Raw genomic sequence first — 22,784 nt, 5'->3', positions numbered from 1 at the left:
TATTTGGCCGTCAGTGGAAACATTTCAGACACCCCTGATTCAAGCAGTCAGAGTTAAGACACATACATTACAATTTAATATTATTTTTTTTAGGGTGAAGGTCACATACATCCACTGACAGCACTGTGATCACTTTACACTGCAACATACATTCTAGAATGCACATCACATCAGAAACATTCAACAATGATTCATTGTAATGTTGCTCCTTTTACCTGCAACACCATGTTAATTCATTCTTAATGTTAATATAGAGACAATGCGCATTTGTGCTATATGTCAAAGCATGAGCTAATTAGGGGAAAAAATAACACTGTAATTACTGCTCTGTAGACTGTATATGAAACTCAGTATTTTCAATTTAAACAAGAAGCTCCAACTCCAAGCCTAGGGTTGATCTCTCACTGTCTTCACTTCCCCACCATGTAATAAGTAGTCCATCGGGCGAGAAGCAGGGCGCCAAAGAGCACGGTGTAGCTGAATAGGACAAATTTGAGTATTTCCCTGAATGTTCGCAGGAAGCGGATAAACAAAGGCTCTGAATCCAGATGCACCTGCTGGGTCTTGTGCCTGGGAGCAGCAAAAGTCAGGTGTCCCATGTCCCCACCTCGTCCCATTCTGCAAACATACACTCTGGCCAGACCATAACATTCACTGTTATACCACACAATAATTGCCTTAAAATTACTTGCATATAAATAATTTTTAAATTTTTTTAACACATATGGACTTTAGTTGTAAATGAATAACTTATATATACTGTATACATTCAAACCAATGTAAATGTGATGTTGACAGCTGCTAAATAATTCATCTGCAAGTTGTGCTAAAAGGTTTCCGTATTGATCTTAATTCCACAAACATTGCCTCTTCAGTCATCAGTTAAGCTCTTAAAATGCTCACTTACACTACACATTATGTACATTAACATAACATTTTTGAAAAGTGATTTATGGAAAAGTAAGATTTTAAGACGCTCATATAGCAAATGGAATTAAGAGATACTTTGAACAATACAGTTATGTCTTAAAAGAGTCAAATAAATGTAATCATAATAAAACCATACACAACTCAACAAGAAGCAGTACTAACAATGAATATCTTATCAAATAAAAGCTTTAAACCACTAATTACCTTGTTGTTGCTGCTGCAGGACAAGCGCTGTTTTCACAGGGTGGGCTGGTACACTTGTAGCCGTGAAGTTGGTGGGTGCAGCCTGGAGCTTTTCAACTCCCCACAGCTGAGGAGGAGCCAAAGACAACAACCGATCACAGGGATTTTATTCCCCTGGGATTGATCTAATGGCCGTTATGGCTCCTGTGCACCTGCTCCTCAAACAAAGCTCCGATTTAATAAACGAGCTATCAGGCAAATCTCACGCGTAAAAATGCTCTATGTCAAATAGAATTATACCCTCTTGAACTTGGAATTTAGAAAAAAACGTCTATGGATTTACCCATGAAAAATACACTGAATAGGTCCTGTCAGCAGGTAGCCTAGTGTTTATACTGTAAGACCGGGAGAAAGTATTGACTGAGGACTCAAACCCTGTTGCCGCACAGTTATTCTCTGCCGGAACATGGAGCAAATGGCCTCTTAATTCAATCAGTGCCCTGTGCTGTCAAATGATAGGCTGCTGTGGGCTGAGCTCTCCAGACGGCACAAGAGCATTATCGGCTGATCGGTAGGCCTGCTACTGCACTAATTGCTCCTTCCGAGGCATGACAGCGGCACTCATGCAACATCATCTTTCCGAAAAGATGCACACACTACCGAATAATACAGGGACACATATCACTTTATAATTTGGGTCATGACATGTTTGGTGTCAGAGGAGAACAACACACACACAATAGAGGGTTAATACAGGTAAATACAGTACACCAGCTGCGTAACAAGACAAATGACTTCAGAAGTGGAAACCGCCAACATGGACATCAGTGATACTGATACAGCAGGAAAACAGCAATCAGTCTCTGGGCTGTTTAATGCATCTGGGTGTGAGTGGACTGTTGACTTAAAGCATCTGTGCTTCGGGTCTGTCCATGAGGGATTTGACCCAAGACGTACCGTTGACGAGTTTGGTGGTGGCAATTACATACTCCATCCCGCTGTCTTCCATTTGTGAGAGGAAACGGAGGGCGGCTATTTCGGCGTAAGTCACTCCTCCTAGGAAAAACACCAGTGTTGTTCGATTCTCCCCCTGCTGGCCTGCAGGTCGATAATGACAAAATTATGTCACATGTGTATTCGGGGACTAAAATGTTTGAACACCGTCAAATGTGTGCTTTGTGGCATACAATAACATGACAGCATCAATTCAAAAGACTTCTCTATTATCACCTTTGAAAATCTGTTGGAACACGAGCAAGCAGCAACAAGCCACTCAATCTAATCTCACAGTTCTAATTAACACATTTTTTCTAAAAAAAAAAAAATCTCCTTATTGTAAACACCAGCAATATGTCAGGAAGAAGAAAGGACCGGTGGTAACGTTATCCACCCCCCTCTCTTTAACACATGTTTACAAACACACACTGACAGAGGTTGTGTAGCATTGTCAACACACTGCAATCCATCCTCTCATGCGCACCAACAAAGCCTGGTTCTTATCTACAACATGCAGACAGGAGGCAGTTTGAAAACCCAATTTGTATTCTTTCGTACGTTTTTTGAGGAGTCCAGCAGGCAGCTGTTGGCGCTCCTCAAAGTGCGGACCTGGGAGCAGCTTCAGCACTTCCTCGATGCTCCGCCAGCCCGGCCTGGCCAACACCTGGGTCAGTCTGATGCTCAATGGAGCATAGCCGCTGTATACGTATGAGATGTCGTTGGGGTTCTAGTGGAAAAAAGGAAAAACATAAAAAAATATTTAATTAAATAAAAATATAAAGTGTGTCCCCTCACACACTGAAATGACGACATGTCTCCATTCTTACCTGTTCGTTTGCATCCTCCATCCACAGTTTAAGGGTTTTTCTAATAGTGGGATAATTGTTCCTAGAGCTTGTTTGTGGCTTCAGAAGACCTCCTTTCTCCAGGTTGTTTAGTGTCAGGATGTGCTCATAACCGTATGTCTTTGACAAAGAACAACATTTTTAATCAATCCATGGATGTAAGAGAGAACAAGTACACTTTAGAGATGCAAATGCTTGTGTTTTTGTAGCACAAAAATCATTATTTTTTCCTCTCTGTAGATATATTTTAACAGCCAGGTGTTATATTGTTTACTATTATGTTAAAGGCCTACTGAAATTAGATTTTCTTATTCAAACGGGGATAGCAGGTCCATTCTATGTGTCATACTTGATCATTTCGCGATATTGCCATATTTTTGCTGAAAGGATTTAGTAGAGAACATCGACGATAAAGTTTGCAACTTATGGTCGCTAATAAAAAAGCTTTGCCTTTACCGGAAGTAGCAGACGATGTGCGCATGACGTCACGGGTTGTACGGCTCCTCACATCCTCACATTGTTTATAATGTGAGGCTCCAGCAGCAAGAGCTATTCGGACCGAGAAAGCGACAATTTCCCCATTAATTTGAGCGAAGATGAAAGATTTGTGGATAAGTAAATTTAGAGTGAAGCACAAAAAAAAAAAAAAAAAAAGCGACGGCTCCAGGCGGGGGCAGTGGGACCGTTTCAGATGTAATTAGACACATTTACTAGGATAATTGTGGAAGATCCCTTATCTGCTTATTGTTTTAATAGTGTTTTAGTGAGATTGTAAAGACATACCTGAAAGTCGGATGGCTGCAGTGAAAGCCAGTGTCTCTCAGAGAAGCCGATGGAGGAGCCAAGATCACAGCTGTCTTTTTGAGCTGCAGGAGGAAGTCCCATAATCCACTGAAGTCTCCAGTAAAAGCCGACGTAATATCACAATTTTCCCATCCAAAAACTTGCTAATTGACGTAGAAAACATGTTCGCTTGACCGCTCTGTGTTAAAGCTTCACAACAAACACACAAACACAGGCTGCGTCTCGGTTGCTAAAGGAAGCTGCAATCCACCGCTTTCCACCAACAGCATTATTCTTTATAGTCTCCATTATTAATTGAACAAATTGCAAAACATTCAGCAACACAGATGTCCAAATTTCTGTGTAATTATGCGATGAAAAGAGACAACTTTTAGCTGTGTGTGGTGCTGGGCTAATACGTCCCCTTCAACCTGAGACGTCACGCGCACGCGTCATCATACACGTCATCATTCTGCGACGTTTTCAACAAGAAACTCCGCGGGAAATTTAAAATTGTAATTTGGTAAACTAAACCGGCCGTATTGGCATGTGTTGCATGTATAAACTATCAGACTGCGTGGTCGGTAGTAGTGGGTTTCAGTAGGCCTTTAAGTATAGGAGCCTAAACACAATGTATTGTGTTTAAAAAAAAAAAAAAGGTTTTTATTTTGGACTCAACATCTCAAAAATATGCTTCATCGTTAGAAAAATAGCATATCCAATGCAAAAAAAGCAAAAGCAGTATTAAAAAAAAAAAAAAAAAAAAAAAATTGTCTGAAAAGGCGCACTAAGAAACAAAACTTATAATGTCTTGCCCCAACACTCAGATATAAGATTCTTAATTAACAATACATTAATATTCAGTATATGACTACAAGAGTCAGCTACTCATGATTAATCAAATTTCATTTGTATGAATGCATTACACTCTTAAGATATCTTGTGTTTCCTCCTCTTTGTTGTACCTATGAAAAATAGGTTAAAAAAATTAAGTTAAGCAATATTTGGATAAAATGTATCTTATGTTTATTCTGCTCAATTGGGACTATTTATATTATTTACTTAGGGAAATGTTGATAATTCACGTTTACAGTAAGGAATATGTTAACACTTTAATTCATTGCACCTAAAATGTGTATGGATATATATATTTTTAAAAATGTTATATACAGTCGTTTTAATATTATCGAAGAACATGTTCTGGCTTTCTGATCTACATTTCATTGCCTATGAGGCAGAAGGATCTGTGTGGTGTGCTAATATTTATTTATTTAATTTTTTTGCTACTGTTGTTTTTGAAGTAAAATGTACAAAACGAAAAGGGGCCTCTGGATAAGATTTAGGAACCTACATCATATTTTTTGTATTGCGAAGAAACTCTTCCTGAAGTTATTAGAGAGGGGACATTATAGTGGTACGAGTCACTCTTTACCTGGAGGATCTCTCTCTTGTAGTAGTCAAAGACTTTCTGTTTCAGGCCGTTGTTGCAGACTGACTGCATGCACACGAGACGCAGGATCTTGATGAGGGGATCTTTTTGAGCAATGCAGTCTTCAATGTATGTGTTCACCTGGATTATATAATAAAAAGGGGTGTCAATATCTAATTTGTCTTGTGTTGTTTTTTTAAACTTCTTGTCCTTATACAAAAGTGTAATTATAATGGTTAAAAAAGCAGCAGTTGTTAAAGCAGCAATTTTCAGCAGGCTCTAAATGACATTTAGTAAAAAAAAAAGAACAATGGAAGACCGCTACCAATGGCCGGCTTTCGCCACCAATAGAGTTTTAAGAGAACATTCAATTAACACGTTTAAATTTTTCACAATTAGAAAAATAAACTTTGAAAAAATTGCTCTTCGACCCAAATTGAATAGTTGGTGTTCCACTTTTGAACCAGTGAGCGAGATCATACGCCCTTCCAAACACCCCCCTTGTAAAGTGGCAAGCATGTAAGGCCATAAGTAAGGCGTAGTTTGCATGTTTGAACTAGGTAGAGAGTGGGTCATAATGATGGCAGCCCCTTCAAGACAAAAGCGCCATCAAAGCGGCCACCGCTCTGTTGCAACCACACATTTTAAGGACTGCGTACCTTGTCCGTGTCGACTCCAGTCATGAATTCCTGCTCCACTGTTAGGTTATCAAAGAAGGCCTCAGATGCTAAAACAGAAACAGAAAGTGCAACTCACAATTTCAACATCTTAAACCAGATGTGACCTAGTCACAATGTATTATTAAGTATTATAATATACACATATATCATAATAATATAAAAATATATTAAAGGATTATCAACGCACTGGTGATTTCTTTGATGAGTTCTGCGATGGACGTGTGATTGGCGAGGGAGCTGCGTGCTGCCTGCATGTGAGGCAACTGAGACACAAACTGTTTTATTTCTCCCACTGTTTTGGCATTGTGGCGCTCCTGTAAAATAAGACAATAAACATGACTGTCTGATATGTATGTATGCTTCCAAATACTGAATTTAAGTGGTTGTTGCTAAGAATTTCACTGCAAAGATCTCTTCTCTTGGTGAATGCCATCATCGAACTCAATTAACCTAAATGATTTTTCTCAAGAGCTTTCTGATAAAATGCCAGAGAGATTACAATCACACCTGATCAATGAATGTCACAAAGTGATGACGACATAGAGCCTGATTTACTAAGTTAAAAACCTTGTGCAGTCAACAGTATGTGCAACCTATAAAATACCTTGGACTATCAGTGGGCATGTTCTGTTCTGTGTGATCTACTAACACTGCATGTTCAATTTTAAAGTGGTGCAGACCGCCATATTTAAATGAGGATTTAGTGTGTACTCTACGGAGCGTCAACATAGAGATACTCATTTACTGCACATTCATTTTTTCATGCTCCTACTTGTGGCATTTTGCGATATTTTCAAACAAGCAGTCGTGCAGTGCACCAACAATGAAACCCCCCTTTTTTTTTTTACCACTGAGGTGCGCTCATTGGTGAGAAGCTGCTCCACCTCCGCCTCTGCATATTTACAGTATTTTTTTGTATAAAAAAATATTTCAATAAAATATATTGTATGTGGAAAAAACTGACATCATCAAAAAAATACTAGAAGACACCAAAATACATCAATTGAATTTGTTTTAATCAGCCCCTCAAGTGTTCTAGCAGCTATTAAATTATAAAATGATGTTGTTGAATACAACGTATGTCTAAATATAACATTTTTGATTGTCCAAAATGTTGACACATACGCGCACACGCACACGCAGACACACACATACACACACACACACACACACGCACACGCAGACACACACACACACACACACACACACACACACACACACACACACACACACACACACACACACACACACACACACACACACACACACACACACACAGGACGGAGGATTCTCGTATATCCATCGTATGTCTGTGCAGTGTGAACACCGATCCTGCAGTTGTGCGTGGAACAGCCCTTTTGCATGTCGCCAAACGGTGAGTCGTGTTGATAAATCACATTGCACATGCTAAATAATTATTATTTGCATCTTCACCTTCTAGTAATATAGACGTTTTGATGATCAGCATATATTCTCCATATTAATGAATACACAGACGCAAAATCAATTGCACGCCCTTTTCTGCTCACTTAAATGCAATTCACTTCGCATACGTTTAGTAGATTATCTTAGCGCGTGTTACCAGCTTTGCATGTTTTTTTAGTAAACGCAAACCTTCAGTAAATCAGGCCCATAGTGTTTAAATGGATGTGGTAACTGCAGTAGAGAATTGGCGATTTTGCACACAACAGTTTTGGCCTTTGATTCTGATCCACTTTTTTTAGGCTTCATAATTGATCTGATTTAGAGTCCCGATCGGATACTTTGACAATAAATTATATAACTGAAAATATTTTATAGCAAGTAACCAAAGTTGGAAACACAATACAATTTTTCATAAACCTTATCTTATTAAATTTAGAATGTCGTAATATTGTTTAAAATCATATCCGTTCATTTTCTACCGCTTATCCCTCTCAGGGTCGCGTGGGGGGCTGGAGCCTATCCCAGCTGCAATCGGGCAGAAGGCAGGGTACACCTTGGACAAGTCGCCACCTAAAAGCAGGGCCAACACAGACAGACTCTAGAGCCAATTTAATGTTGCCAATCAGCATATCCTCAGGTGCATGTCTTCTGGCTCCCATTTGAATCATGCCTTCAAAGCCTTCCTGTATCCAGATACTTACTCTTATAGTTCCCAAACAAGAACAAAATAATCCAAATGATTATTTTGTAATAATAACAACATGAAAAAGATAAATATCGATCTGATCAATCAATAGAACATTTACATACTGATACTATAGGTATTAACAGTATTGACATCTGGATTTAATCAACCCTACTTTACATTGAAGATGTTTATGAATGTTCTCATTCATGTAGGTCATTGTCATCTCAGGGCACTCAATCAATCGCAACAAACCAAACAGTCCAGTTGCGATCACTTGAATGCCCTGAGTTTACATTGAAGCTTAAGCTGATTTTGTTGTCCTTTTTGGTGTGTGTGTGTGTGTAGCATGTTTAGACATTCCTATTCCTCTAGTCCTCCAGTGATGATAATACCTGGACAAAACAGTTTAATGTAGGTAATTGTCATCCCAGGGCATTTAATCAATCGCAACAAACCAAACAGTACAGTTGCGATCACTTGAATGCCCTGAGTTTACATTGAAGCTTAAGCTGCTTGTGTTGTCCTTTTCGGTGTGTGTGTGTGTAGAATGTTTAGACATTCCTATTCCTCTAGTCCTCCAGTGATGATAATACGTGAACGAAACAGTTTTTTTTCCCAATACAATGGTGAGGATTTTCTGTCTTAGAAGTGGCGGATAATTTCCACATAAAAGAGCAAGTAAACATACCAGTTAAGTAAAATAAAGCAGGACCAACCTCAAATGCAGCAGAAATAATCTTGGCCTTCTTGCTGAGTGCTGCTCCGACAGCATTAAAGTTTTTGTCTCGGATTTCAGCGTACAGCTCTTCTGCTGAATTGAGCTGCAACTTCTTAGGCTCAGTGGGCAAATCTTTACTCGTTTCGCCTTGTTTTTTCTGGGCAAACTTTTCAGGGGGCAACTTGACATTACCTGTCAGTGGAAAATGAAATAAAAGTTGCCAGTTAAATACAATGAATAAGTACATTTCAAATGTAATACTGACCGTTATTGATTCCATAGGTCTCATCAATGAGCCCTTCATACGTAAGCTGTGTGGCCAAAGGAGTTAGAAGGTCTACATTGCGGTCCAAGAGGAGTAGAGTGTCGAACACCGGCAGGATTTGATTTTGAATTCCAGCAAACTCTCTCTTCATTCTTAGCATCATGTTAGCAACGTGCTAACAAACAACAACAAAAAACCGAGTCAATACCAGTCAACTTTCTGTTGGAATTTTCAACAATACGAAACCCACCCGTGCGCATTCTCCTTTCCCGTAAATCTGTGGAATGGTTCCATACAGCGCCTGTAAAGTCATGAGGCCCTTGGCTGTGTGATAAAGGCTTGTTTGGTCATTTTCCAGGTAGCACTCCTGTGAGAGGATGCGAAGCGTAATAACAGTCAGATGACAGCAATAAAATCTGTTGATCAAGTGCTTTTTTTAATAACAACTGTGTGCCGTGAGAATGCTTATGTGTTGCAACTGATTGCAATATGTGGCTTTACCACTAGGTGTCCTTACATTCTGAAATTGGAGGTTATTTTTTTTGCATTTTTGCAATAATCAATAAAGGAACGTTTAAAACTTGCCCAGTTACATTTTTCAAACCAAAAGATATAACAAAAACACAAGCCTAAAAGAACATATGGTTTAACAAAACATAAATATCTTTACTTGTTCTTTATCCCACTTCTGAAATTTAACTAAAAGGTAGATGGAAAATCAACCCGGATGTGCGACACACCAATTGATAACACACATGCACAAACAAGTTATACTGTTAGTAGCTAAACATTGCCAAATTTTTCTCATTTGCTGACAACAAACACTACTAATCTGTGGGGGGAATTATACGGATCTTAGTTTATGTGTTCAGAACTGGAAGTGGGCTGGATATAATGCTGACACCACTGGAAAGTTAGCACCCTCGAGACAGACCCTTTAACACTCTTATATACACTGCATATCATTAATAATATTTTTTCCACAGGTATAAAAGTTGAACATACCCTGAAGGCACTTTCATATTCCATTGACAGCAGGTCGCCGTCATAAGGAATCAGATCCAGGATGTACTCATCAATGTTTATGAAGGAGCCAAGCACGCCCTGCTCTTTGAGCCGTTGTTCACATAAGAGGCTCCGCCGGGGCACAAAAAGAATGTGGAAGTCACGTGTCGAATGTTTATCTTCACTAAAAACACAGAAAAATAAAAGCGTTTTGATGACACAAACTCTTCAGTTGTCTTCTTGTTTTGATGTAGATTTTGGAAATAAAAAAACAACATAAAACCCACCTGAACACATTCTCAGCAATGATATCCATAAGCTCTAGCCTGGGACGAACAAAGAAGATAATGTTTTTGACATCGGCAGAGGGGAGCCGACCACTCTTGAGGGTGAACATCTTCTCCACCTCATGTTCCTAAAATAAATAAATACATAAATCAATATTTTACAATTACATCGGCCTGTTCCCTCCGGGTACTCCGGCTTCCTCCCACCACCCAAGACATGCACCTGGGGATAGGTTGATTGGCATTACTAAATTGGCCATAGTGTGTGAATGTGAGTGTGAATGTTGTCTGTCTATATGTGTTGGCCCTGCGATGACTTGGCGACTTGTCCAGGGTGTACACCGCCTTCCGCCCGATTGTAGCAGAGATAGGATCCGGCGCACCCCGTGACCCCGAAGGGACAAGTGGTAAAAAAAGGATGAATGGATCTGCCTACATCATTAGGGACACTTCTGAGGCTATTGTATGATCCAATATCATAGCTTTATTAATGATGTCAATATCAGGGTTTGAATCAGGGACATATTGATACAACTTTTTCACGTCCCATCATAACAATATTTAAGCCTTGAGTATTAGCTGATACAATATCAGCACAAATTATGGTACATACTTTAGCTATTGTATAGTATGTTGGTAGGTATGAAAAACACTAACTTTATGATTATAATTGTTTTTGGCAACACCTAGTGGTCACAATAATTCACTAAGTTAACGGGAACTGCACTTTTTTGGGGAATTTTGCTTATGTTCACAATCCTTATGAGAGAAAAGAACATAGGTGTTTTTCTTAAGGATTTTAAAGATGATAAAAAAACGCTTGCTTGATGTGATTAATGGGAGTCATCATTGTAGCTTTCACAGCCCTCTAAAACAACTTCAAAACCCTCCATCAATAAATAATTTTATATATATATATATATATATATATATATATATATATATATATATATATATATATACACACACACACACACACACACACATACATACATATATATATAGCTAGCACACATCTGTCTTCCGGCAACAAAAGTGTGTTCTTACTTCCGGAAACCAACACCAGCTTGTTCTAATCGTGGCAAACTTCAAAACAGACAATGAAGACGACTATTTTTGGACAAATGGAAGAATCATAAACTCATCTTTTTGAAGCTGAACATACAGAGGATGAACTACTGCTTAGAGAAGCAATAACGAAGAGAGGGTGAAACGCTGGAGCAGACTGAAGCCGAGAGAGTGAGGTCAGCATGACTTTTGTGTATAGATGTGGAACTTGGAGCCCAGCTATGCAGACATAATTGGCGTGCTTACCCAAGATTAAAACAGAAAACTGTCCATCGAGTGAGTCAATTTAATATAGATCACAATCACACATGCAGCGCGTCATGACTGTTATCACAACTACAGTACATACACTGTTGAGCTAGCTGTGTACAAACAAAACATGAAATGTGGGCTAATACTTTACAGATTTTGTAATATGATTGTTCATGTTTTTCAGTCAGTACAGATTAGGGTCCTATTGCATTGTTTTGTGCACTACAAACTCAAAAGCCATTTAGCTGCAGACGCAAAGGCTATCTTATCACTTGCCATATCTACCTTAAGGCTAATGCTTTAGCATACTGTCCCAAGACAAGTCTTACTACGTTAGAAAAATAGTTCCTCGGTGTTCGCTCTTACAATAACAATGTCGCTACAGCTGGGTTATTATACAGGTTACGGAACGTAAATGAAGTATTGTTGGCGGGTTTTGGATGCATTTTTAAAGTGATTTAGCGGGAGAATGGATTGCTGCCAAAATTGCTCGCCACCTGTAACGAACCGATTTTTACAAATGAGAATGCAAATTAATACAAAAACTTTTGTCTCTCATTAAGAACGATTGGCAAAATTCCACAAAAAAAGTGCAGTTCCCGTTTAAGCTCATAATATAAGTTAAAATGCTGCAGGACTTCTTGTATTAATTCTTATATCAGAGATTTTAGACGCAAGCTGATATCATCTGATACTGGTTGTTTTTGCTGATATGCCGTATCAATATCGGATTGGGACACCTCTAGTTTGAATATGTTGGATGCACGTTCTCTCCGTGCATGTGTGTGGGCATTCTTCTTTTCTCCCATATTTCAAAAATGTGCATCTTGTGCTAACTGGAGGCTCTAAATTGTCCATGAGTGTGAATGTGAATGGTTGGTTGTGTACACGAGTCCTGTGTTTGACTGGTTACCAGTCCAGGGTGAGCCTTACCCAGTATAATGACCGAAGTTAGTTGGGAAAAGCTCCAGCTCACCAGTGAACCTAATGAGGACAAGTGTTATATAATCCATCCATCCATCCATCCATTTTCTACCGATTGTCCCTTTTTGGGGTCACGGGGGATGCTGGAGCCTCTCTCAGCTGCATTTGGGCGGAAGGCGGGGTACCCCCTGAACAAGTCGCCACCTCATCACAGGGCCAACACAGATAGACAGACAGCATTCACACACTAGGTGTTGTGAAGTGAAGTGAATTATATTTATATAGCACTTTTTCTCTAGTGACTCAAAGCGCTTTACATAGTGAAACCCAATATCTAATTTTTACATTTAAACCTGTGTTGGTGGCAATGGGAGCAAGTGGGTAAAGTGTCTTGCCCAAGGACACAACTGCAATGACTAGGATGGCGGAAGCGGGGATCGAACCTGCAAACCTCAAGTTGCTGGCACGGCCGCTCTACCAACCGAGCTATACCGCCCCAATCAACCTATCTCCAGGTGCATGTTTTTGGCGGTGGGAGGAAGCCAAAACATGCAAACTCCACACAGAAAGATCTGGAGCCCGAGTTTGAACTCAGGACTTCTCAAGACCTTCGTATTGTGAGGCACATCCACTAACCCCTGTACCACCGTGCTGCCTATGTGTATATAATATGGATGGTTTACTCTGCATCAACAGAGTCAAATAACACTCATTATAATCACATTTTTTTCAGTAATGCGGACGCTTTATCGAGCCGTTGTGGTGAAGAAGGAGCTGAGCCGGAAGGCAAAGCTCTCAATTTACCGGTCGATCTACGTTCCCATCCTCACCTATGGTCATGAGCTTTGGGTTATGATGGAAAGGACAAGATCACAGGTATAAGCGGCCCAAATGAGTTTCCTCCGCCGGGTGGCGGGGCTCTCCCTTAGAGATAGGGTGAGAAGCTCTGCCATCCGGGAGGAGCTCAAAATAAAGCCGCTGCTCCTCCACATCGAGAGGAGCCAGATGAGGTGGTTCGGGCATCTGGTCAGGATGCCACCCGAACGCCTCCCTTGGGCAGTCTTTTTCAACCTTTTTCTAACCAAGGCACATTTTCTGCGCTGAAAAAATCCTGAGGCACACAATCAGCAGAAATCCTTAAAAAAACGAAACTCAGTTGACGGTAAAAAGTCGTAGTCGCAATTGTTGGATGTGACTTTAAAGCATAAGCCAGCATGCATGACTATAGCTATTGTCTCAAAGTAGGTGTACTGTCACCACCTGTCACATCACACCCTGACTTATTTTCACTTTTTTGCTGTTTTCCTGTGTGTAGTGTTTTACTTCTTGTCTTGTGCTCCTATTTTGGTGGCTTTTTCTCTTTTTTTGGTATTTTCCTGTAACAGTTTCATGTCTTCTTTTGAGCGATATTTCCCGCATCTACTTTGTTTTAGCAATCCAGAATACTTCACTTGTTTTTATCCTTCTTTGTGGGGCCATTGTTGATTGTCATGTCATGTTCGGATGCACATTGTCTTTGCTCCGCAGTAAGTCTTTGCTGTGGTCCAGCATTCTGTTTTTCTTTACTTTGCAGCCAGTTCAGGTTTAGTTTTGTTCCGCATAGCCTTCCCTAAGCTTCAATGCCTTTTCTTAAGGGCACTCACCTTTTTTTTATTTTTGGTTTAAGCATTAGACAACTTTTTTTTACCTGAACACTGCCTCCCGCTGTTTCCGACATCTACAAGCAATTAGCTACCGGCTGTAAACCTACTGATACGGAAGAGTATTACACGGTTACTATGCCGAGCTGTAAACAGCACCGACACTCAACAACAACACATAATTTTCAGACTATAAATACTGGTTTGCAAAAAATATTTTTAACCCAAATAGGTGAAATTAGCTCATCTACCACGGCACACCAGACTGTATCTCACGGCACACTAGTGTGCCAAGGCACGGTGGTTGAAAAACACTGCCCTAGGGAAGTGTTTAGGGCACGTCCGACCGGTAGGACGACACGGGAAAGAGACGTTGGGAAGACTATGTCTCCCGGCTGGCCTGGGAACGCCTCGGGATCTCCCGGGAGGAGCTGGACGAAGTGGCTGGGGAGAGGGAACTCTGAGCTTCCCTGCTTAGGCTGCTGCCCCCGCGACCCAACCTCAGGTAAGTGGAAGAAGATGGATGGATAATCACATTTGAAAAGGCAGAATTTGAATACATCTAATTAAGGTTTTTAGATTGTATAGGAGTGCCTGATGAGGAAACCAAGAAAAAGATGTAGCGACAAAGAGTGTAAAGTATGGATTGCACTTACCTTTAATAAAGAGTATTGCGCTATTAGTCCGAAAGGTCCAGTCAGATATTCATCCCAAACTATGGCCTACAAAGAGACAAACATTGTATATTATCACCAAGACCCCCCAAAACAAAGGCATTTTAAAGTTTTAAAGCTAAATATTTGTTGGAGTGAGCACAACATTATGCCAACCTGAAAAAGAAAAGCTAACATGTCAATACACTGTTTTAGCGAGCTCTGTTGACAGCTCCATAACGTAACGTGAGCGGTTTACACATGAGTTTCCGGGGCTTATTTGCTACATAAACTTTACCTTGCTACCGGCACACTTGTCCAAGAACTCCCGCAGCTCCTTTCGTGCCGCTTCTCGCAAAATGTTTAAATTAACTCTCCCGTATGACAAGTGGGCGGCCATTTCTGTTTTGCAGCTACGAAACTAATCATGTGACTGCAGCTGCTCGTAGCTGCGTCACGTGATCTAGGCTACACAGACAGTTTACGCTCTAATTTCAAGATACTATGTGTTTTAATTTGTAAAAGTCCTATGTTGGCATCTGTAAATGATAATAAAAAAGTAACTAACGCAATAGCCCGAGAAAAGCCGATTTTAATTGGCGCATGCGTACTGGCTATCCAAACAAATAAGAACGCTTTTATTTCTGCACGTCGCTAGGTAATTAAATAGTAATGAGCAGGTAGTGATTAAAATGATACGATATATGTGCATATCTGCTCAGGTAGCACTTAGGAGACAGATACATCCTATAATGTCCCTATATTGAGTTGATTCTAGACGTTAGACTAAAACGGAAGTGTATATGCCCTGGCACCATCTTGCTGTGGTCGGTGCTCTTTGTTTGTCTGGTACGTGATGTGTGGGCATTTATCGAATATTGACAGTTAGTGGCCTTTTTTAACAATAAAAGTTACAATTGTAGCGTGTTTCGATCACATTATTTCCGTTAACAAAGCAACAACGGTCATTTTCGACATGTGGAGCGTTGTGCTTATTTCGTTAGATGGCGCAATTCCTCTACGGTAGACTTACTTAAGTTGCCAGGCGGTGAACATATTAAAGTCGTTTTTCTCATAGATTATTGTCAGAATTGTAATATTAGTGATTAAAATGGTACGATATATGTGCATATCTGCTCAGGTAGCACTTAGGAGACAGATACATCCTATAATGTCCTTATTTTGAGTTGATTCTAGATGTGAGACTAAAACGGAAGTGTACGTCCCCTGGCACCATCTTGCTGTGGTCGGTACTCTCTGTTTGTCTGGTATGTGATGTCATCATCATCATCAATCTTTATTGCAGACCTTAATATCCATTAAATATATAAAAACACAAGACAAAACATCCATCCATCCATTTTCTACCGCTTATTCCCTTTCGGGGTCGCTGGCGCCTATCTCAGCTACAATCGGGCGGAAGGCGGGGTACACCCTGGACAAGTCGCCACTTCATCGCAGGGCCACAAGACAAAACATAAAAAATAAAAAATAAATCTTTATTGCAGACCTTAAGATCCATTAAAAATAAAAAAAAGACATTGATGTTACCTGCACCTTTTGTAACATGCATCCAGAGACTGTTAACCACTTGTTTTGGACTTGTGAAAACACTGTAAATAATGTAAATAATTCAATGTACATGATGATTAACGTGTGTGATGACTGTATTATGCTGATAGTGTATATTTGTACCATGAATTTATTAACATGGACCCCGATTTAAACAAGTTGAAAAACTTGTTCGGTTGTTACCATTTAGTGGTCAATTGTACGGAATATGTACTGAACTGTGCAATCTACGAATAAAAGTATCAATCAATCAATCAATCAATCAATCAATCAATCAATCAATCAATCATTCGATCACTATGGCAGGGCATCTGTCGCTTCATCCTGGACAAAATTCATGACAAATTTGTGCTTTGCTTTAAAGATGTGATTTTTGGTTTACACTGCATGAACAAACATTTGAAAAGGAATTCTACCTTTGCAACCTCATTATTCTATTGGCTAAGTTTTATACTCATAAATGTAAATTTCTCAATACCCGTCCTATCTTTTGTGCCTATAAAAAATCCTTTGAACTTTACATTAAAACGCTCTCTACCTCTATAACAACAAACAAGCTGTGAAAACGATGATGCTGTGTTCCAAATTGAAGTTATTTAATGAATCTGAATGAGCCTATGGCTTTGCACTTTGTTTATTATATATATATATATATATATATATATATATATATATATATATATATATATATATATATATAGTGAGGCTCCCATAGTAAAAGTGCAATTTAAATGTTAAGTGCATTTATAAAAAAAGACTAAAGGTAAAAAAATCTTAGTTTATTTTAACTATTTTCCTTAAGTCGTATTAAGGCTAGAAAGTGTTTTATTTGATTAATCGAAACAAATGAATCAATAGATTGCTAAAATAATTGATCTCTGCAGCCAAGATTTTTCCAAGATGGCGCTACTGTAGTGGCTGTAGTGGCTGCTGTAGACAGGAGCTCTGTGCTCTTGTATCATCCTTTTGTGTTTCCCTCTTGTTTTCATGTGTTATTATATTTTTTTTGCATTTTGGTCCGGGACGCTTTGGGACTGTGTGACAAGGGGTGGCACTTTCGTGACCTCTGTGGTGCTTTTTTTGTGGACTTTTGGATTTGCCTCCCAGGAGCCTTTTGGCCATGGAGACCAGCTGCTCGGTCTCTGCTACACCGGAGTCTGTTTGGAGGGACTGGAGTAGATGCGGATGAGGGGACAGGGCTGCGGAGCTAGCACTGAGCACTGGGACGGAGAGGCTTCGCGGTGTCTCGACTGGGTGAGCAGGTGTCGGACACCTCAGTCACCTTGGACGTATCCTCGCTCATCCATGCGGACTGGACATTGGCCGAGAGTGGAGTCGGCTGTCTTGGTTGCTTTGTTGGGTCTGCTTCTGTCTCTGGCCATGCTCCCTCCTCCCCAGCGGACAATGGCGTGGAACACCGCAGAGGCCACCACAGTGGATATGTTTCTTTTACTTTTTATTCATAGCTGTATGTAGAAGTGTCTGATTGTATCTGCTGCTTTAATGTCTTTAATGTCCTCTGTGTTCTTTGATGTTTCCCTCTTACACACATGGAAGAGGGATGTGTACTATGGCTATGAGTTGTTGTTTTTTTTTTTTTTCCCTTGGCCTCAGTCTGCACCCCCACTCCAGGGACCAGGCTAAGACCGAGTTTTTTTTATTTTATTTCAATCTTCTATTCTTTTCTCCCATACCCCCCACCTGTTTACCTGTATGTCATCTTTTTTGTAAGGGGCGCTGGAAGCCGGCAGACCCGTCAGCGATCCTGTTCTGTCTCCCTGTAATGTTTGTCTGATCTTGAATGGGATTGTGCTGAAAATTTCAATTTTCCTGAAGGAACTCTCCTGATGGAATAAATAAAGTACTGTCTAATCTAATCTAATAGCTGTCTGTTTCAATCTTTTTCATGCAGAAACATTACCCACATCTAAAGTCACCTCGCTAACTTTAGCAGCATGTCAAACCTGGGGCTTGATTCAACAAAAAAGTGAAATGTCTTTTTTTATAAATGATCACTTTTGGGTAGTTTGTTTGTATTCTATTTTTGTTATTTTGAATTTACAACCCCCTGGTGCTGTTTTGTACTGTTTTCATTATGTTTTATATTGTTGTTTGACTTACTGTTTTTAATTGTTGAAATGTATAAATGAACATAAAAAAACAAAACAAAAAAACATATAAAAACACAAAACAAAAGAAATTGGTGACAGCGACTATTTTGCTCGTAATTGATTATGGAGACGTGCTTTATTTTAGTGCTTCATCTAAATGCCTCCAGTCCTTGGACACTGTTTTTCACTCAGCACTAAGATTTGTTACTGGCTGTCGTTGTCTCACCCACCACTGTCAACTGTATATGAAGTCAGACTTATCTTCATTGAGTGCACGCAGATACACACATTGGCTGACCACCATTTATAAAGCTATTTTAGGTTTAATACCTCCATACTTGTGTACTTTGTTACAAAGAAAAAAACAGCTCTTATGCGTTACGTTCTAACAATTTGTATGTTTTAACTGTTCCCCATGTACGAACTGAATTTGGCAAAAGAGCTTTTGGTATTGCTCCAACTATGGCATGGAGTGCATTGCAGACAAAACTGAAATTCCGTTTGGAGCCTTCCGTTCTATCCTGAGGGACAGAGAGCAAGAGACTTTTGCTCAGTGCCTGTGTTTTTAAAAGGTGTAAATGTTTATTGTTTTACAGTTCTCTTTTATGTATTTTAAAATGTATGCCTTAATGCAGGGGTGCCCATTACGTCGATCGCGATCGACTGGTCGATCTCGGAGGGTGTGTCAGTCGATCTCAAGCCAGGCATTACAAAATAGACATAAAAATGAGCAATCATCAATCATACCAAGACTTCACTTTCGTCAGTTGTTTGACATTCTCGGCACCCGAGGATCTTGTGAGATGACGCTGGCTGCTGCGAGCTCATATTTAAGAAAAAAATCACTAACAGGGCGGACGCAGAGAAACACATTTTATTTCTAGAGACTCTGTACCTACTGTCAAAACTCTAAAGACCGACAGCACAGTTCCTGTCATCACCATAAAAGACCTGTTTCATCCTGCCTGTGCTAACAAAATATGAGTCTCAGAAAGCTAGCGTGCACAAGCTAGCAAGCTACGGAGTTTGATGCCAATGTATTTCTTCCCCGCCCTCAGCGACCGCTTTCTCACTTGCTTGCCCACCCGCACACTCACTGACGTCACTCACCTGCTGCCAGACATTAAAGGGCCACACACATATGCTACTCTCATAACAAAGTGTTTAAAAACGAGTATGCAAGTTGGACAAATGAGATGCCAAATCCAACCACTTTCATGTGGTATTGGACAGAAAGGAGGACTTTTTTTTTCCTCCATTTGAAAATGCAGACGTTATCAGCACCACTGTCTAATTCCAATCAATGCAAGTCATCAGAATCAGGTAATACACCAACTTATATTCTTGTCTTCATGAAAGAAAGGAATCTATGTGTGTTAAACATGCTTGTATTATCATTAAACACCATTAACTTGTTAACAAAAGTGTCTCTTCCATAAATAAATAAATATAAATTATAAATAGGAATGAGGTAGATCTCCTCGACTATAGATTGAACTTTCACAGTATCATGTTGGACCCGCTCAACATCCATTGCTTTCCTCCTCTCCAAGGTTTTCATAGTCATCATTGTCACCGACGTCCCACTGGGTGTGAGTTTTCCTTGCCCTTATGTGGGCCTACCGAGGATGTCGTAGTGGTTTGTGCAGCCCTTTGAGACACTAGTGATTTAGGGCTATATAAGTAAACATTGATTGATTGATTGACTTGGTCAATTGAAAAGTAGCTCGCCTGCATAAAAAGTGTGAGCGCCCCTGCCTTAAAGTATTACTTTTTTGAAACTGCTCTGTGACATGTGCTGTTGACCTCTTGGCCAGGTCACCCTTGTGAAAGAGATCTTGATCTCAATGGGTTTCTTATCTGGTTAAATAAAGGTTCTACTAAAAACAAAACAATAAATTATACAAAAAAAAAAATAATAAAAAAAGTGTGGGCATTTATCGAATATGGCCAGTTATAGTGGCGTTGTTTTAAAATAAAAGTTACAATGTTTCCGTGTGACCGTTTTTGCCTTTTTAACGGAATTCCGTTAAAAAAAAAAGCAAAAACGTGACATGTGGAGCGTTGTGCTTATTTCGTTAGATGGCGCAATTCCTCTACGGTAGACTTGTTTGAGTCTATTAAAGTCGTTTTCATAGACTATTGTCAGAATTGCAATATTAGTTTTGTAATTGTGCCTCGATCGACGCTTGTGTATGTATGTTTGATTTCAAAAATGGATCACGTGGTGGTTGTCGATTCTTAGCAGGCACGCACAATATGAACATAATAAATAGGAACTAAATAGCGCGCTTTATGGGGGCCAATGTAATCCCCCCGTGGGCTGTTCCAGATACATTCGCATCAGGTGCCGACTACATGTCCACTTAAGCAGTATAGTGTTAGTTATCATCACATCCAGGGGTTTCCTTCCCAGTGAATCAAGGGCTTTGCCATCCTTCACGCTGAAAAGAAGACCAGTTCCCACGCACACACGGAAAGAGAAACAGAGAGAGAGAGAGAAATCGTCCTCCAGCCACGTACTTACTACTCCTCCGGGCTAAATATTGAAAAAAAAAAAAAAAAAAAACTGGCTTCCGGTGACAGACACCATGCGCATAGACTGACTCCCCAAGACCTGCACATTGTCATCCAGTCCGCAACGGAGCCGCGTAGAAGCCTGGCAGCAATCCTCAGGTATGTCTTCACTGAATATTGAAATTACGCATCCTCAACCTCAAGCCACCTTTTAGGGTGGCGGGTACACGACTTGAATGAACGCTTTCATTCACAAAGAGATGGTGAGGCATCTCTTTCCTTGCCCATGTTTATTGATTTGATTGGGCAGATTGGGGCCACTTGCTCTATGTCATCAGGATGAAAAATGACAATTTGTGCTTACCATCTATCATCCCTGATTGATTTCTTTGTTTTAGGGTGAAATATTGCACTGCATCATTCTTGCAGGAATGCAGATGTTTCAACAGAACTGATTACCATTCATGACAGCATGTGTTGGTGATGATTATGCACTCAGTTTGAAGATCCCTTTCAAGTCAATGCATAAAAAAAAAATCCCCTATATAAAAAAACATTGTGTATTTGGCATATGTTATGTTTATGCTTCTTGTTTGAAGTCATATGAAATAGAAGATTGTATGGTTGCATTCTCTGGGCGTTGCTGCAGGTTTTTTTTTTTTAAGAGCGCCTCCATACAGGTTAGAACAGTGGTTCTCAACCTTTTTTCCAGGGGTAGGGAACCTATGGCTCTCGAGCCAGATGTGGCTCTTTTGATGACTGCATCTGGCTCTAAGATAAATCTTAGCTGACGTTGGTTAACACGATAAGTAATGAATAATTCCGCTGGTAATCACAGTGTTAAAAATAACGTTCAAAATATAAAACATGCTCATGCATTTCGATCCATCCATCCTTTTTTCTACCACACTTGTTTAAGAAGTTGCATTAAGGGTAAGAAGTGATTTATTTATTATTGGTTAGTTTAGGGCTTGCCCTCCTGGGGGTTCTTCAGACCAACTTGGGAGCCTGTTTCAGGGTTACAATATTTTTATTTTTCAATAAGTCTCTCAGTTGCTTTCCAGCAATTGTCTCTTTCTCTTTCGTTCTTGCTCACGCTCTGGCTCCAGCCCCAACCCCGTCTCTCCTCCTGGCTGCTTCTGCTAAACAGAGCGACAGGGGATTAGATAACAAGGCCCAGGTGGGCAATCTACATTCTCATGCATTTGAATCCATCCATCCGTTTTTACTGCACCTGTTCAAGAAGTCCATCCATCCATTTTCTACCGCTTATTCCCTTTTGGGGTCGCTAATATCAGGCGGAAGGCGGGGTACACCCTGGACAAGTCGCCACCTCATCGCAGGGCCAACACAGATAGACAGACAACATTCACACTCACATTCACACACTAGGGCCAATTTAGTGTTGCCAATCAACCTATCCCCAGGTGCATGTCTTTGGAGGTGGGAAGTCAAAAGTATTTTATTTAAAATTGGTTAGCTTCAGAAAAACAATGTTATTAAAAAGAATAAGCGATGAACGCATTTTGTTGTTGTAATCTGGGAAAGTCAAAAGGAAAGAGGAGGCGTAGAATTCTCTTGTCATAGCGTGGGACGACACTGTACAAGAGTACAGGTCTACGGGTTTCTCCTCATTGAGCTAAATTGAATCCAGTCTCTGTTTGATTCCTTGCTTCTTGTCTGTTTAATAGATGTCATCACTGTTTGAACCTGACAGTTGTATTCAGGGTTAAAAAAAATTATATGGCTCTCACGGAAATGCATTTTAAAATATTTGGCTATAATGGCTCTCTCAGCCAAAAAGGTTCCCGAC

At 40.0% G+C, this 22,784-nt stretch overlaps 2 protein-coding genes across 3 annotated transcripts in view; one reads left to right on the top strand and one right to left on the bottom strand.

Annotated features, from left to right (window-relative positions):
• Positions 1-1,780: 1,780 nt before the first annotated feature.
• Positions 1,781-15,305, bottom strand: vps33a (VPS33A core subunit of CORVET and HOPS complexes). The gene is made up of 13 exons (XM_061906760.1): positions 15,070-15,305; positions 14,775-14,840; positions 10,235-10,362; positions 9,948-10,131; positions 9,193-9,309; positions 8,943-9,117; positions 8,676-8,869; positions 6,034-6,160; positions 5,826-5,893; positions 5,170-5,307; positions 2,937-3,074; positions 2,668-2,836; positions 1,781-2,211 (listed from the first exon to the last, which is right to left on the bottom strand). The coding sequence occupies exons 1-13, from the start codon at positions 15,169-15,171 to the stop codon at positions 2,018-2,020; spliced, it is 1,800 nt and encodes a 599-aa protein (XP_061762744.1). The 5' UTR covers positions 15,172-15,305; the 3' UTR covers positions 1,781-2,017.
• Positions 15,306-20,866: 5,561 nt separating this feature from the next.
• Positions 20,867-22,784, top strand: part of LOC133556634 (rabphilin-3A-like) — an 87,794-nt gene continuing 85,876 nt past the window's right edge. The window contains exon 1 of one of the 2 annotated variants that reach the window (XM_061906755.1): positions 20,867-21,130. The gene's annotated coding sequence lies outside the window, so the exon portion shown is untranslated. The remainder of the gene's footprint in view (positions 21,131-22,784) is intronic. The other variant, XM_061906757.1, reaches the window with a different exon arrangement.

This window comes from Nerophis ophidion, linkage group LG07 (assembly GCF_033978795.1).
Source record: "Nerophis ophidion isolate RoL-2023_Sa linkage group LG07, RoL_Noph_v1.0, whole genome shotgun sequence".
Classification (NCBI taxonomy): domain Eukaryota; kingdom Metazoa; phylum Chordata; class Actinopteri; order Syngnathiformes; family Syngnathidae; genus Nerophis; species Nerophis ophidion.
The sequence above is the reverse complement of the archived record's forward strand: the minus strand, read 5'-3'. Positions and strand labels throughout refer to the sequence as shown.

What these genes read in the sequence shown, in the direction of transcription:
- vps33a (XM_061906760.1), bottom strand. Translation starts at nt 15,171, where the DNA reads ATGGCCGCCCACTTGTCATACGGGAGAGTTAATTTAAACATTTTGCGA. An exon ending in ACTCATCAAAGAAATCACCA is followed by an intron (nt 5,894 to 6,033) that starts GTGCGTTGATAA and finishes TTTCTGTTTTAG; the next exon opens with CATCTGAGGCCTTCTTTGAT. An exon ending in TGCTGGACTCCTCAAAAAAC is followed by an intron (nt 2,212 to 2,667) that starts GTACGAAAGAAT and finishes ATCGACCTGCAG; the next exon opens with GCCAGCAGGGGGAGAATCGA.